Source organism: Antechinus flavipes, chromosome 2 (genome assembly GCF_016432865.1).
Source record: "Antechinus flavipes isolate AdamAnt ecotype Samford, QLD, Australia chromosome 2, AdamAnt_v2, whole genome shotgun sequence".
NCBI lineage: Eukaryota > Metazoa > Chordata > Mammalia > Dasyuromorphia > Dasyuridae > Antechinus > Antechinus flavipes.
In genome coordinates this window covers 261,259,464-261,272,667 of record NC_067399.1, presented here as the reverse complement: position 1 = coordinate 261,272,667, position 13,204 = coordinate 261,259,464, and the positions used below count along the sequence as shown (strand labels likewise).

The window sequence follows — 13,204 nt, the reverse complement described above, 5'->3', positions numbered from 1 at the left end:
TAGCTGTATAACCATGGGCAAATCACTTAACATGTTTGGCTCAGTTTGCTCAACTGTAAAATGAAGATAATAATATCTTCCTCATAGGATTAAATCAAATAAGATAATATTTGTAAGCACTTAGAATAGTGTGTGTCACATAGTGGACACAATAAATGTTTATTCCCTTTCCCTTACCCCACTTGTATGATCAGTTATGGACAAATCATCCCAACTTCATAAACGTCATATTTTAGTTAAAAGTGGGGTATTGGTTTGCCACGACAACCAAAGTCAGTTTCCTCCCAGATCTGTACCCCTTGTTCATCATTTATTATAGGACAGGGAGGGTGGTGGTCTTCACTTGGGACAGTTTGTCCTTAGGCAGATTAGGCAACCTCTTTATATGCTGACCCAGGGGTACCATTTCATTGCAAGGAAGATCTTGACCTAAAGTTTAGAAAGTGTTAGCATAGTCAATAATTGATTAGCATTAATGGAATCTCTCTATGTGGATCCTCAGTCATAGGTGTTTTAGATTACATATGATATCTGTTTCATGAGTGGAATGTTGTATATGTCCAAGGAGAAAATATAGGTTAATAGTTCCCAATTTTTTAGAGAGCAGTTGTAGAGAATTTCTCTATTTATAATGATACATCTTAGAAGTCATCAAAAGAACTACTAGTTAGTGTTATCACTGTGGAATCCAGAAATCCCTAAGCATTTCTTGTAATGATGATATGGAAGGAGAATGGGAAAAAATAAATGTGAATAGACTACCAAACTTTGACTGTTATAATAATAGCTAGCATTTATATCATGCTTTAATGTTTGCAGAGCACTTTACAGATATAATCTCATTTAATCCTCACAACAATGCTGTAAGGGAGAAATTATTATTATCCTTATTTTCCAAATGAGAAAACAGAGGTAAGAAGACTTGTTCAGGATCACACAAGTAATAAGTATTTTAGTCAAGATTTGAACTCAGATCTTCCTGTCTCTAAGTTCAGCACTCTATCAGAACCAGAGTGAATTACCATCCAATGCTAAGAGTCCAAGATCCCCTGAGTTCTTTGCCAAGCAACCAAACAAAGGATTTTACATTTGATTCTGGAAGTACAAAGGAACTCTTTGAGTTTATTAAATAGGGAAGGATTGTCATGTGGTCAGACCTGGACTTTGGGAATATCAATTTGATAACTGAGTAGAGATTAGTGAGACACTTGCAATAGAGAGATCAAACAGAAGGTTGTTGTAATAGCCCAGGAGTGGTTCCAGCATCAGAGGAGACAAGAGGGCTTGTATGAAAGAAGTTGTGAACGTAAAATTGACGGTACTTGACAACTGACTGGACATATAAATGATGCCTTGATTTCAAGGCTGGATATATGAGAGGATGATGGTACTCTTTTTTTTTTTTTTTTTTTTTTTTTGCCAACATATATTTTTTTTTAATTAAAGTTTTTTATTTACAAGATATGTGCACGGGTAATTTTTCAGCATTAACCCTTGCAAAATCCTCTGTTCCAACTTTCCCCCTGCTTCCCTCCACCCCCTCCCCCAGACGGTAGGTAGACTAATACATGTTAAATATGTTAAAGTATATGTTAAATACAATATAGATGATGGTACTCTTAACAGTAAAAAGAAAGTTAGGGAGCAGGAAGGGATTGGGTAAAGAGATAAATCCAATTTGGGACATGTTGAATTTTAAAAGCCTCCTGTTAAACATATGAAATAGATAATTGGATAGGAAAGAAGATGAAAAACTATTTATGTAGGCTGTGTATGATTCTTATGCCAGGGAAAACAAAGAGAAAACAGCTTTTATTTGCCCAATTGGATTCTAATAATTTAAATGTACATCTCAAGGTATCTCTGAGGTCTTGCCATTTTTCAGTAGATTATGGAGAAGATGGCTAGAGACTTGACCTGTCTGGAGGTATACATGATGTCACAGTTGACCCCATTGTCTTTGGAAAGTCAATGTCTTCTGTAATATGTTTTTTTTTTTTTTTCCAGCTAAGGAAGCACTAATTTATTTCTTTTTTAAATAATAGTTTTTTATTTTCAAAATAAATGCAAAGATAGTTTTTAACATTCATTCTTGCAAAACATCTTTTCCAAAATTTTCTCCTTCTCTTCCCCTACTCCCTTCCCCAGATAACAAGTAATCCAATATATGTTAAACATGTACAATTCTTATATACAGTAATATATTAATTTTTTTTCTTTTCTTCCCCATTATTATCACTATCCATCAATTTCTTCCCCCACAGCCTTTTACCTCAGTAAAAGTCTTTTCTTATATAAGTAAGTATAGTTAAGCAAAGGAAATTTATACATTAGCTATATTTGAAAATGTCTCATTATATTCCCTAAGTCCATCTCCTCTTTGCCAAAAGGTGGGAAACATGCCCACTCATCAGTCTTCTGGATTATGATTGCATTGATCACAGTGCTTAAGTCTTTCAAAGCTTTCAGATCAGAAGTTTTAAACTTTTTGTGTGTCTTGAATCCCTTTGTCAATTTGGTGAAGCCTATGGATCCCTTCTTAGAATAATGTTTTAAGTGTATAAAATAAAATACAAAACTTATAAAAAATCAATTATATGGAAATATAGTTATAAAAATACTGAGGAAAACCTACTTTCATGGATCACAACTTTAAGTCATTGTGTAAATTTCCTGTTTCTATTCACATGACTCTGCATTAACAAAAATCTTCCAGGTTTCTCCAAATTTGTCCCTTTAGTAATTTATTATTGTAGCAACAATATTCCATTATATTCATATGCTAGAATTTTTCAGTCATTCCACAATTGAAGGATACCCATTTTGTTTCCAAGTCTTTGTTACGATAGAAAATGCCACTATAAATATTTTTGTACACGTGGTATCTTTTCCTGTTTCTTTCCTTTTCATGACATTGTTGGGTTAAAAGATAAACAAAAACTATTTAATAACGTGGTTCCAAATTGTTTTCCAGAGTAGTTGGAACAATTGACAATTCTTCCAGTAGTAAGAAATAGTCATTTTTCTTTTTGGTCATTTTTGTCAATTACATGAGTCTAAGATGGAACCTCACAATTATTTTAACTTGCAATTCTCTTGTTTTTGTTCATTCTCCATTTTTACAGGCTATCCCCACAGAATCCCAGAATCTGAGAGATGGAAGGGAACTTAGTTGCCATCTAGCTCAACCCATGCATGAAAGCAATCCTTATTATAAGATCCCCAATAAGTGGTCATTCCCAACTCCCAATTCCTAGAATTAAAAAAAGTATATTCCTAGAAATGGGAGTTAGGGTGACTACTAGCTAGATGGCAGGTCTCTTGCAACTCTTAAATTCTGGGATTCTGTGAGGATGGTCTCAAGTTTGTAATTGGGCAAACTGACTCTAGAAAAATAGTTCTCAACTTGAGGCCCTTGAATTAATTTTAATACATTAGAGCACCTTTTGTTGTTAATTGTTGTTAATACTTTACATATCTTTCTTTGGGAACTTATTATATTCTTTACTATTGGGCATTGACTTTTACTCACAAATATATTTATGACAATAGTATCAAGACCTTGTCCTAAACAAAAAATAGAAATGTTGCTGTGTCTCTAAGATGTTTTACAATCTTGAACAAATGAGGTTTTAACTTCTGGGATTTTGTTGGGATGGTATGAATTTTAACTTTGATATTCCAGGAGCCTGGAAGAAGACTGACTCTTAAGTGTTAATTGAAAAGAATATTGTTTTTTAATCATTTGAAATAAAGTGGAGTTTTACTTGTCATCTCTGAAGGGTTTGTTTTCTTATTCTGATTGGAGAAGTTGTATAAGAATAGAGAAAGAATTTATTTCTTATAAGAACTAAGACATAAGGTGAATATGTGGTGAATAAATAAAATAAGGAATATTGAGAGATTTTAGCTGCTATTCAGAGAAGCTAAAGGGTAGGACTATGTTTCAGAAGTAAGGAAAAGTAAAAAGTAAAATAACAGTAATAAATAGGTTTTGAGCTATTTTTCAGTTATGTCCATCATCTTGTGACCTAATTTAGGTTTTCTTGACAAAGATGCTGGAATGATTTGCTCTTTTTTTTCTTCAGGTCATTGAACTGAGGCAAACAGAGTGAGGCGATTTGTTCAGGGTCATACTAGTAAATAGGTGAGGGTGAATTTGAGCTCATGAAAAAGAGTTTTCCTGAATTCAGATTTAGCACTCTAACTGCCATAATAATAATATAATATATACATATATATTATCTCATATGATGCTTAAAGATAACTAATTGTGATTATTCACACAGTTACATTACTGTAATTATAATTTCAGTCTTTGTGCTATTATTGGTTACCCATTAACAAATTATATAGTTCATTACTTTGATATTTATTTATACATGAGATTAGAAATTTTGTGGATATTTAGAGAAAGGAGCAATTGTTTATGAGAAAATACATTTTTCCAATTTATTAAAAAAATTCTTACTAGACTAGGGTAGAGGCTTAGAGTAATTGATTAAAAATGAGAAAGACATTTCAATTTGAGTAACATCAAACATATTTGAAACATCAAAACATACCCCATGAGTTTAGATTACAAACTCCTTGAGGATAGGTACTATTTTTGCCTCTTTTTGTGTCCCTAGCATTTAGTACAGTATCTGGAACATAATAGGCACATGAGAATTGTTTATTGAATTGATATGAATTATGTTACCTTAGAATTGAGGAGGATGAGGATGAATATATCAGTGAATGAGGGAGCAGTATGAAGAATTACCACATCATGTAGGCTACATGTAAGGATAGTTGGTTTTAAAATCCCTGATACACATTTATACAAAATCCTTATATATCTTGGATATTGGATCTTCACATTGGAAATTCATAACAAAATTTTCCCAGTTAACTCTTTCTAATTTTAGTAATTTTATTGGTGCAAAAGCTTGTCAAATTTATGTAATCAAAATTGTCTATATTATCTTTTATGATGATTTTAACCCCTTAACTTTATCAAGAACTCTCCCTGATCCAAAAACTCTCCTTTATTTTTTCCTCTAGTTTGGTCATATTATGATCTTTTTCTAGGTTATATATCCATCTGGTGCTTATTGCAGTATTTGTTCTAAGAAGTTGATCTAATGTTTAGAAGAATTGTACCTATACCGAATTATTTGTCTTGGGGAATGGGGAAATGGAGAGAGGGAGAAAAATTTAGAAAACAAGGTTTTGCAAAAGAGAATGTTGAAAACTGTTTCTGCATGTATTTGGAAAAAAATAAAATACTATTTTTCAAAGTAATCTAAAACTAATTTCTGTCAGACTACTTTCCAATTTTCCCAAAACTTTTTGTTTTGGGACTTCTATGAATGGATTTCCTTTTTTTTTCCCTTCAAAAACAAAAACAAAAAACTCTGATCCTGGGGAATCCTTCTCCCTCCTTCCTTGCCTATTTCCATAGTGTTTCCTTCCTCAACCTCAGTGCTAATCTGACTGTGATTGTATCTCTCTCCCCAAATTGCCTGTCAAACTGAACCCCTTTTCCTCCTTTCCTTTTATGTCTGCTTTTAGTGCCGCTCCTCCAACACTGCATATGTTGCTGAACGAGGATGACTTTACCTTCTCCCTGGAATCAGTGGATGATCCTTTTTCACACTCAACAGAAGTCCACTTTCTGTAGTAGTGGGGCTTTTTACCTATGGAGGATTAGTTTTAGATCTCCCTAGACTTACCTCTATTTCTCTACTAGGAGAGGGGAACTCTTTATTATTCCCTCAGTGTAGGTGATATGCTAATTCCACTTCATGGGTGCTGAACCAAATGAATTAAATATCCTATTGATCAGTGTTTCTTCACCTGAAATGCCCTTACTCAGAGAGAGAATAGCACATGGAGTGGAAAAAACATTAATTATTTATAAAACTCCCAAGCCCTTGCTGAAAATAAGAACAAAATAGCATTAAATTTTCTTTTTCCATATTTGTTTTTCTAAAAAATAAGTTTGCTTTAAATTTTTATTTTTTTCCTAAGTTGTCTTTTTCCCCTTCTGCTTGTCCTCTCAAATTCAATATCGAAATCTAAATTTGGCTAGACTACTCAAACTAATTTATAATATGCCCTCTAGTAATAGGTAGGACAGAGGAAAGGAGGACAGTATGAAGAAATAGTGACATAGGCTTAGGGGCAAAAAAAAGAGATATTTTTATAAAGAAACCTTAGTTTGGAGCTGGGAAGGGCGAGAGGGGAAGAGAGAAAGAAAGACAGATGGGGGTGGGGAGAGAGAGGCAGAGTTTACAAAGACAGGAAAGATCACAAAATAGAGATTGAACTTGCAATCAGGAAAACCTGAGTTTTGTTACCAAGATAAGCCGTTTGCCATTTAGGAACCTCAGTTTCCTTAACTATAAAGGAGCATAATTATAATTGTAATAGCCACTTAATGCATGAGATTGTTGCAAAATAATATATTTGTGGTGTTTTGTAAACGTTAAAGCATTATATAAATGAATTATTATTATTGTGACAAATATATTGGTTGTGTTATGTTGGTTGGTTATGTTGGAACCAAGTATGTTCAAGTCACTATGTGTGGTGCTAAAAATACAAAAATGAAAGCTGATTATTTCTGCTATCAAAAAACTTACAATCCCATAAAAATAAGAATGACATTAAAATTAAAGGAAAAGTTTTAAGACTTGAAAGGAGGACTGATAGGGGAGGGATTTTAATAAAATAATATGAGGTCCAGTCTGCAATTAATTTGAACTTTTTATTCTTGTATCCCTCATACTCTTGTAATGATTAATTATGCATATAACTTAGCTGTGAGTGCTAGACTGTAGTAGACAGGGCAAAAAAAAATTTATGGCAGAGAAGAAGAAAAATGAGCCAAAAGCCATGAACTTCAAAGAATAGTTTCTCAAAGAGAAAGGAAATTCTTTTCCCTGAGAAAATGATATTTAAAATTAGGCCAGGAAAGTACTGGTTAAAACCCAGCCCTTGTTTCTGAGTGAGGTCTTGGCCAAGTGGTTATCTTATTTTGATTTCAGGAAAAGAAATAAACAGAAATAGAAAGGAAGAATTCAAGCCACATGCCCAAATTCAGGAATCACAGTCACACACATACAGTTAAGGAAGAGCAATTTTTAAATTTTAACTAAATCATTCAATTCAACAAAGAACTCAGAATCCAATTCTGAAAGTTATTTCCCCTTCCACTTGCTATTATCCTTCATTGTCAGCTATTTAGTCTAGGAAGCCCTTGAATTTTTCCTTCATAATCTTATCTTTTGACCCACCTATGAATGCCAATGAAAAGGTAGAAGTGAAGCTTTGTTGGAGCTGGTTTTGGAACTCCAAACTCCTTAGTTCTTATTGTGCTAGTCAAATTTTTTTTTTTTTTTGAAAAAAAAGGTGGGGAGAATTTCATTCCAAGACATTTTAATAAAAGCATCATAATATAAGTAAGAAAGTTGGAGACTGGGGATGCTCATTTGAAACTTGAATGAGCTAGTTGCTTGAAATTTCTGAAGAAGTATAATCAAGTCCAGTAGGGTCAGGAGAAGATGATATCTGGGTTTCTCCAGTTGAAATTCATAATATCAGGTGAGAATCAGGGTTTTAAACTAACGAAGAATTTCAGTTTGCTGCACTGACTATTCCACAGTCAAAAGTATATTTCAGGCGTATCCTCTTCACCTTTAACTATTGTGGCTGCCGTTCTCATCATCTTCTAGAGTTGCTATGGACTTAGTCCATTGGGAGCTGGAAATAAATGGAGCCTTGGGAGCAGAATTCAATTGGTTTCCATCATCAAGGAACACTACGGGGAAGACCAACTTCTGTAATTACATCTTTTTGCCCTACACATCTGAAGAGATTTCACTGGATTTGGAGGGGAGATGTGGGACTCAGGACCCTTTGCATGTCTGCTTGGCCACATCTGCTCCTGGATTATTCAAAAATTTTGTCCACCTCCAGAGGGACCTGGATATTTGTGCCCATTGCTTCAACACAGCGGATTACCAGTGGCTTATTTTTCTTCTTAGATGAGTAGACACAATTAGGATAAGTTACTCCTGCAGTTAACTCACAATGTGTAATCTCAATTTTTTTGATCAGATGGCAGTTGCCTTCTAGCTTTGTGCATGGATATTGCTCATACTCACAAAGGCTTTCGAGTTTGAACCATGGTTGGTGAAAGAAGTAATGGTGTGACTTACATATGTTTATAGGATCCATGACATGTCTACGTCTCACCATTTGGTTACAGTACTCCATGGCTGTGATGTTTTTGATGGGGTAGTCACCGAAATAGACTTTGAATCTTCTTTCTAGGTAATTCAGTGTTTCAGGCATTGGTTCTATTTCTTCAAATTTCATCTCAGGAACCTCCATCAAAGAGAAGGAATTCTTCATCAGCCCCTGAAACAGCAGCAGCAGCATTAAGGCATGGGGTTGTATCAAAGTTTGGATCATCTTTCCTGTTGCAGGGTAGGGTTCAGAAAGGGAGAGAAGACATTTAAGAAAATTATCAGTTTTAATGTGTATAAGGGAGTTTTGTATTACTGTATTTATTCTGTAGAAGTCCCTTGATTTTCTCCTGGGTGAGATATCTCACTTCTCCAGTATAGAAATATTTTTAAAATTTGAAAGATCAAATAATATCTAGTAAGCAGTTAAAATGTTGCATAATTGCAAGTTTTATCTTTAAATCCAAGAAACAAAGTAGAGAGGAAATAGGAGAAAAAGAAAAAAAGGAAAGAAAGAAGGAAGGAAGGAAGGAAAGAAAAAAGGAAGGAAGGAAGGAAGAAAGAAGGAAGAAAGGAAGGAAGGAAGGAAAGAAAAAAGGAAGGAAGGAAGGAAGGAAGGAAGGAAGGAAGGAAGGAAGGAAGGAAGGAAGAAAGGAAGGAAATGAAAACGGAAGACAAATGTTCTGTCTAATTTGGCTTAGACTGAGGCATGACTATCTTCTAGATATCAATTTAAGCATAAAAGAAATAGAGGGAAGGAAAGTTTGAAATATAAGCCTTTATTTTTCACCAACTCCATAAACATTATCAAAGGCTCATACTATTGCTTACATACATCAATGGATCTTAATTGCGATAATGCCAAGCAGGTTTTAAGATTTCATAGGACATATCTCAATGAAAAAGAGTAAGAGTAAGATGGAAAAAAATAAATATAACAAAGGGATTAAGAGAGAGGTATGAATGAAAGGGAAATGCATAGAACCATAGACTCTCCAGAATGAAAAAATTAAAAGGAAAAAATAGTCTTGGTACTATCTCTACAAAATCCCACTCAGCCTTTGTTTGAAGACCTCCAATAAAGTGAAACTCACTAATTCAATTCAATTTCCACAAATATTTATTAAATGAATGCCAGATCTGGAGGCAGACAATTTGGGAGAAAATTCCCAATTTGGGAGAACTCTAATTGAGACAAGGGTAAATATGGACAGCTTAAGCTTTATATTGGTATACATGAAATCCAAGCAAATCTAAAAGGGTTTATTAAGGACTTAATATGTACAGGGCACTGGGGATAAAAAGATAAAACACACATGGATGAGTGTCTGCATGTGCACTCATACACACACAATAGTGCCTGACTTTAAGGAGTTTACTGAAGGAAGCTAAGCATTCTAAGACAGAAATGAGAAGGGAGTGCATACCTGGTATGGGGATAAAGCCTAGTTAAAGGCATGAAGGAAGGAGGTGGAATGTAAATCTGGGGTACAAAGAGGCCAATGTGACTAAAAGGAAGAGGTCATGAAGAAAAGTAGAAAATAATAAGCTTAAAAGGTAGGCTGGGACCTGAGTATGAAGGGATTTCACTGACAGACTTAGGCAATTGATTCTTTTTTTTAAGAACAATAGGAAGTCACTGAAGTATCTTCCTCAGGCAATTGGCATAGTCAGATTTATTTCTTGGGAAAAATTCCACATATGTGGGATATGAGAAAGAAAGGGGGAAAAAAAGAAGGACGGATGGAAGAAGGAAAAAATAGGAATGAAGGAGAAAGGCAGGGAAGAAGGGAAAGGAAGAGGAAGACAGGAAAAAGAAGATTAGAAAGGAAGGTTAAGTGGCTTGTGTGGAGAGTGGATTGAAGAGAGAAATTGACAGTCGGGAGGCCCAAGCTGTTTTTTAAAAAAATAATGAAAAAAACAAAGTGAAGGAGAGGAAGAAGGATTCTGCTTGAGTAACAAAGAGGAAAAAGAAGGGAAGTAAGTATTTTAAATATTCTAAGCTCTTGTATTCATTCAAGCATGAGGTGATAAAGACCTGAATTTGGATAGTGACTATATTAGAGGAGAGAAGAAAAATGTGAAATTATTGTAGAGGTAAAAAGGACAAGATTTGGCAATTGTTTGGATGTGGTAGAGAAAATGGAGAAAGAGTCAAGGGCCCATTGGTTGAAAAACTGAGTCACTGGAAGGATTGTAGTGCATTAATCATAGGAAGAATGAGAAATGTAAAAGGATTGAAAAAGGTTTCTCAGACTTTGGATACTTTGTAGAGTATCTACTGGAGACCATGGACAAGACTAGCACAGAATGAGAGTGAGTATGGATAGACTGCAATCTACATGAATCTATTGATTAACTATCACACTCACTACAGCAACTCTTCCAAATTTTTTCAATACTCCTCATACCTTCCATGGTTTCTTCTCTACTCACCTACTCATCTAAGAACTGCATCTCATCTTTTACTTTAAAAATGAGGCCATTTCCAGAGAGTTGTCTCCTTTCATATTCTTTTCACATCACTCACATTTCTTCCCCAACTATTTTCTTCACTACAGTCTTACATGAAGAGGTAGTTTTTCTTCTTGCCATAATAACTAATCTATATTCACAAATGATCACATTCTATCCTGTCTTTTCCAATAGACTGCCTCACCTGTCTTCATTCTCTAACTAATCTTCAATGTCTCCCTGTCTACTGACTGCTTCTCTGTTGTCTACAACCACACCCATGTCTTTCTCAACCTCCATCTTCAGTATCCTCACTCTCCTCTCTCTTTCACGGCTAAACTCCTTGAGAATACTGTCTGTAATGAATGCTTTCACTTAAAAAAAAAGATTAACTATTTTTAACATACATTTTTTTCTCATTAGCAAAAAATCTACTTTCTTTTCCTCCTAATTCCTCCCCTCAGTTGAGAAAGGAAAAAACAATCAATCCCCCAATTAAAAACATGCACAGTCAAACAAAACAAATTTTTGCATTAGCCATGTTCCAACTGCCTCCCAAAAGACTCATTCTGCACTGAGTCTTGAGTCTTGCAGTGATTCTATCAGGATGTAGATAACATATTTCATTATGAATCCTATAAAGTTGTGATTGGTTATTAAACACTAAGCAGAGCTCTTAAGTAAAAAGGGATAAACAAGGACAATACATTATGCTGAAAAGAGCTATAGATGACAAACCAATAACAATATTAAATTTTGTATGTTCTAAGTGCTTTATAGCACCTAAATTTATAAAGGAAACATTAACTGGGTGGCAAATAAACATAGATAATAGCACAACAGATAGGAGATTTCAAAGTCTCTCTCCCAGTTTTGGATAAATTTAACAGAAACATAAACAAGAGGAAAAATATAGCACTAAATACATTACTATAGAAACTAAAATTAAAAGAGTTATGGTGTCTCCTAAATACCTACTCAATCTAGTTCCCACCTTTCTTTCTGGCTTTATTGATATTACTATCCTTCCTGTATCCTGCAATCCACCCAGATAGGATCATCTTTCTCTTCCTCACACACTTCATTCCAACCCCCATTTTGAGCTTTGACATTGGCCATCCCACATGCCTGAAATCACTCCATTCTTACTCAAAAAGTCTATACCTTTAAGATGCAGCTCAAGCACCATTTTCTAAATCTTTCCTGATTTTCCCAACTATTAGTTCTCTCCTTCCAAAACTATCTAGCATTTAACCACTTTCCATATATTTACTTTTGTTAACTTCATATTTCCACTGTATATAGTAACATGTATTTGACTTACCCATTTGATTGCTAATTCTTCTCATTTGAGAAGTGTTTTGTACTTAGTACTAGTAGGAATTGATTTTTCTAAAGAGTGAATTTCATCATTGCACTCCTCCCTCCCCATATGATAAAGTTTAATTGCTCCTTATCTTCTGCAGGACCAAATACAAAATCTATCTGGCATTCAAAGCTCTTCATAATTTAAACCTCCCACACATACCCACATCTTCCCAGTGTTCTTACACCTTTCTTACCCCCATGCACTCTTCAATTTAGTGACACTGACCTCTTTGCTTTCTTTGAACAAGATACTCCTCTGACTGCATTTTGACTGATTGTCCTCTGTTCCTGGAATTCTCTCTCTCCTCAGCTCTCACATCTGACTTCCTTTAAGCCCTAACTAAAATCCTACCTTCTACAAAAAGCTTTCCATGATTTCTCTTAATTCTAATGCTCAGCCTCTGTTGATACTTTACAATTTATCTCGTATATATTGTGTTCATCCATAATTGCTTATATATTGTCTGTCCCATTAGACTACAAATTTCTTGACATAAAGAACTAACCTTTGCCTTTCTTGGTATTCTCAGTGCTTAGGTCAGAGCCTGAGTTTAGTAGATGCTTAATGAAGATTTGTTAACTGACTACTTTGTCAGAGGCAGTTAGAGGTTCAGTAGAGGCAGCTAGAACTCACTAAATAAGAAAACCGAAGTTGGAGATGTGACCTGGAGCAGAATTGGAGGTGTCATAGAATCAGGAAAAAAGAAGTTTCCTTTCCCCTTTTCTTACTTCTACATCCCAACGAGTTTTATTCGGCCTCACTCTATTCTACTCTCATTCCTTATCTCACTTTCTCTTTTTCTCTAATGAGGTTTCTATCCTGGGAAGCTTTAGGTGGCCATCGTGGCAGTGAGTAACAAGTTCCAGCTTTACGCTTACCCTGGATGATCTCACCTGGCTTAAACTGGGTGTGTGAATCTTGCAGACAATCAAGGTATTTTCCTGTGACTAGAGGGAGGATTTAGGCTGTGCTAATATCATCTCCATCAGGAAGTGGGAGGAGCTGGGCACTGAGCAGAAAAAGTAGATCAGAAGCTGAGTAAAATAGAGGGAAATAAATTAAAGGCTTTACTTGAGAATGGGAGGAAGGTTTTATTAAAGAATGAATATATTGATTTTTTATCCTTCCTTCTTTTCTTCTTCCC

At 34.8% G+C, this 13,204-nt stretch overlaps 1 protein-coding gene across 1 annotated transcript; it reads right to left on the bottom strand.

The window, feature by feature from the left end:
* Positions 1 to 7,938: 7,938 nt before the first annotated feature.
* On the bottom strand, positions 7,939 to 8,463 carry LOC127546590 (ribonuclease pancreatic-like). The gene has a single exon (XM_051973618.1). It carries the CDS (start codon positions 8,461 to 8,463, stop codon positions 7,939 to 7,941), a length of 525 nt encoding a protein of 174 aa, XP_051829578.1.
* Between the last annotated feature and the right edge of the window lie 4,741 nt (positions 8,464 to 13,204).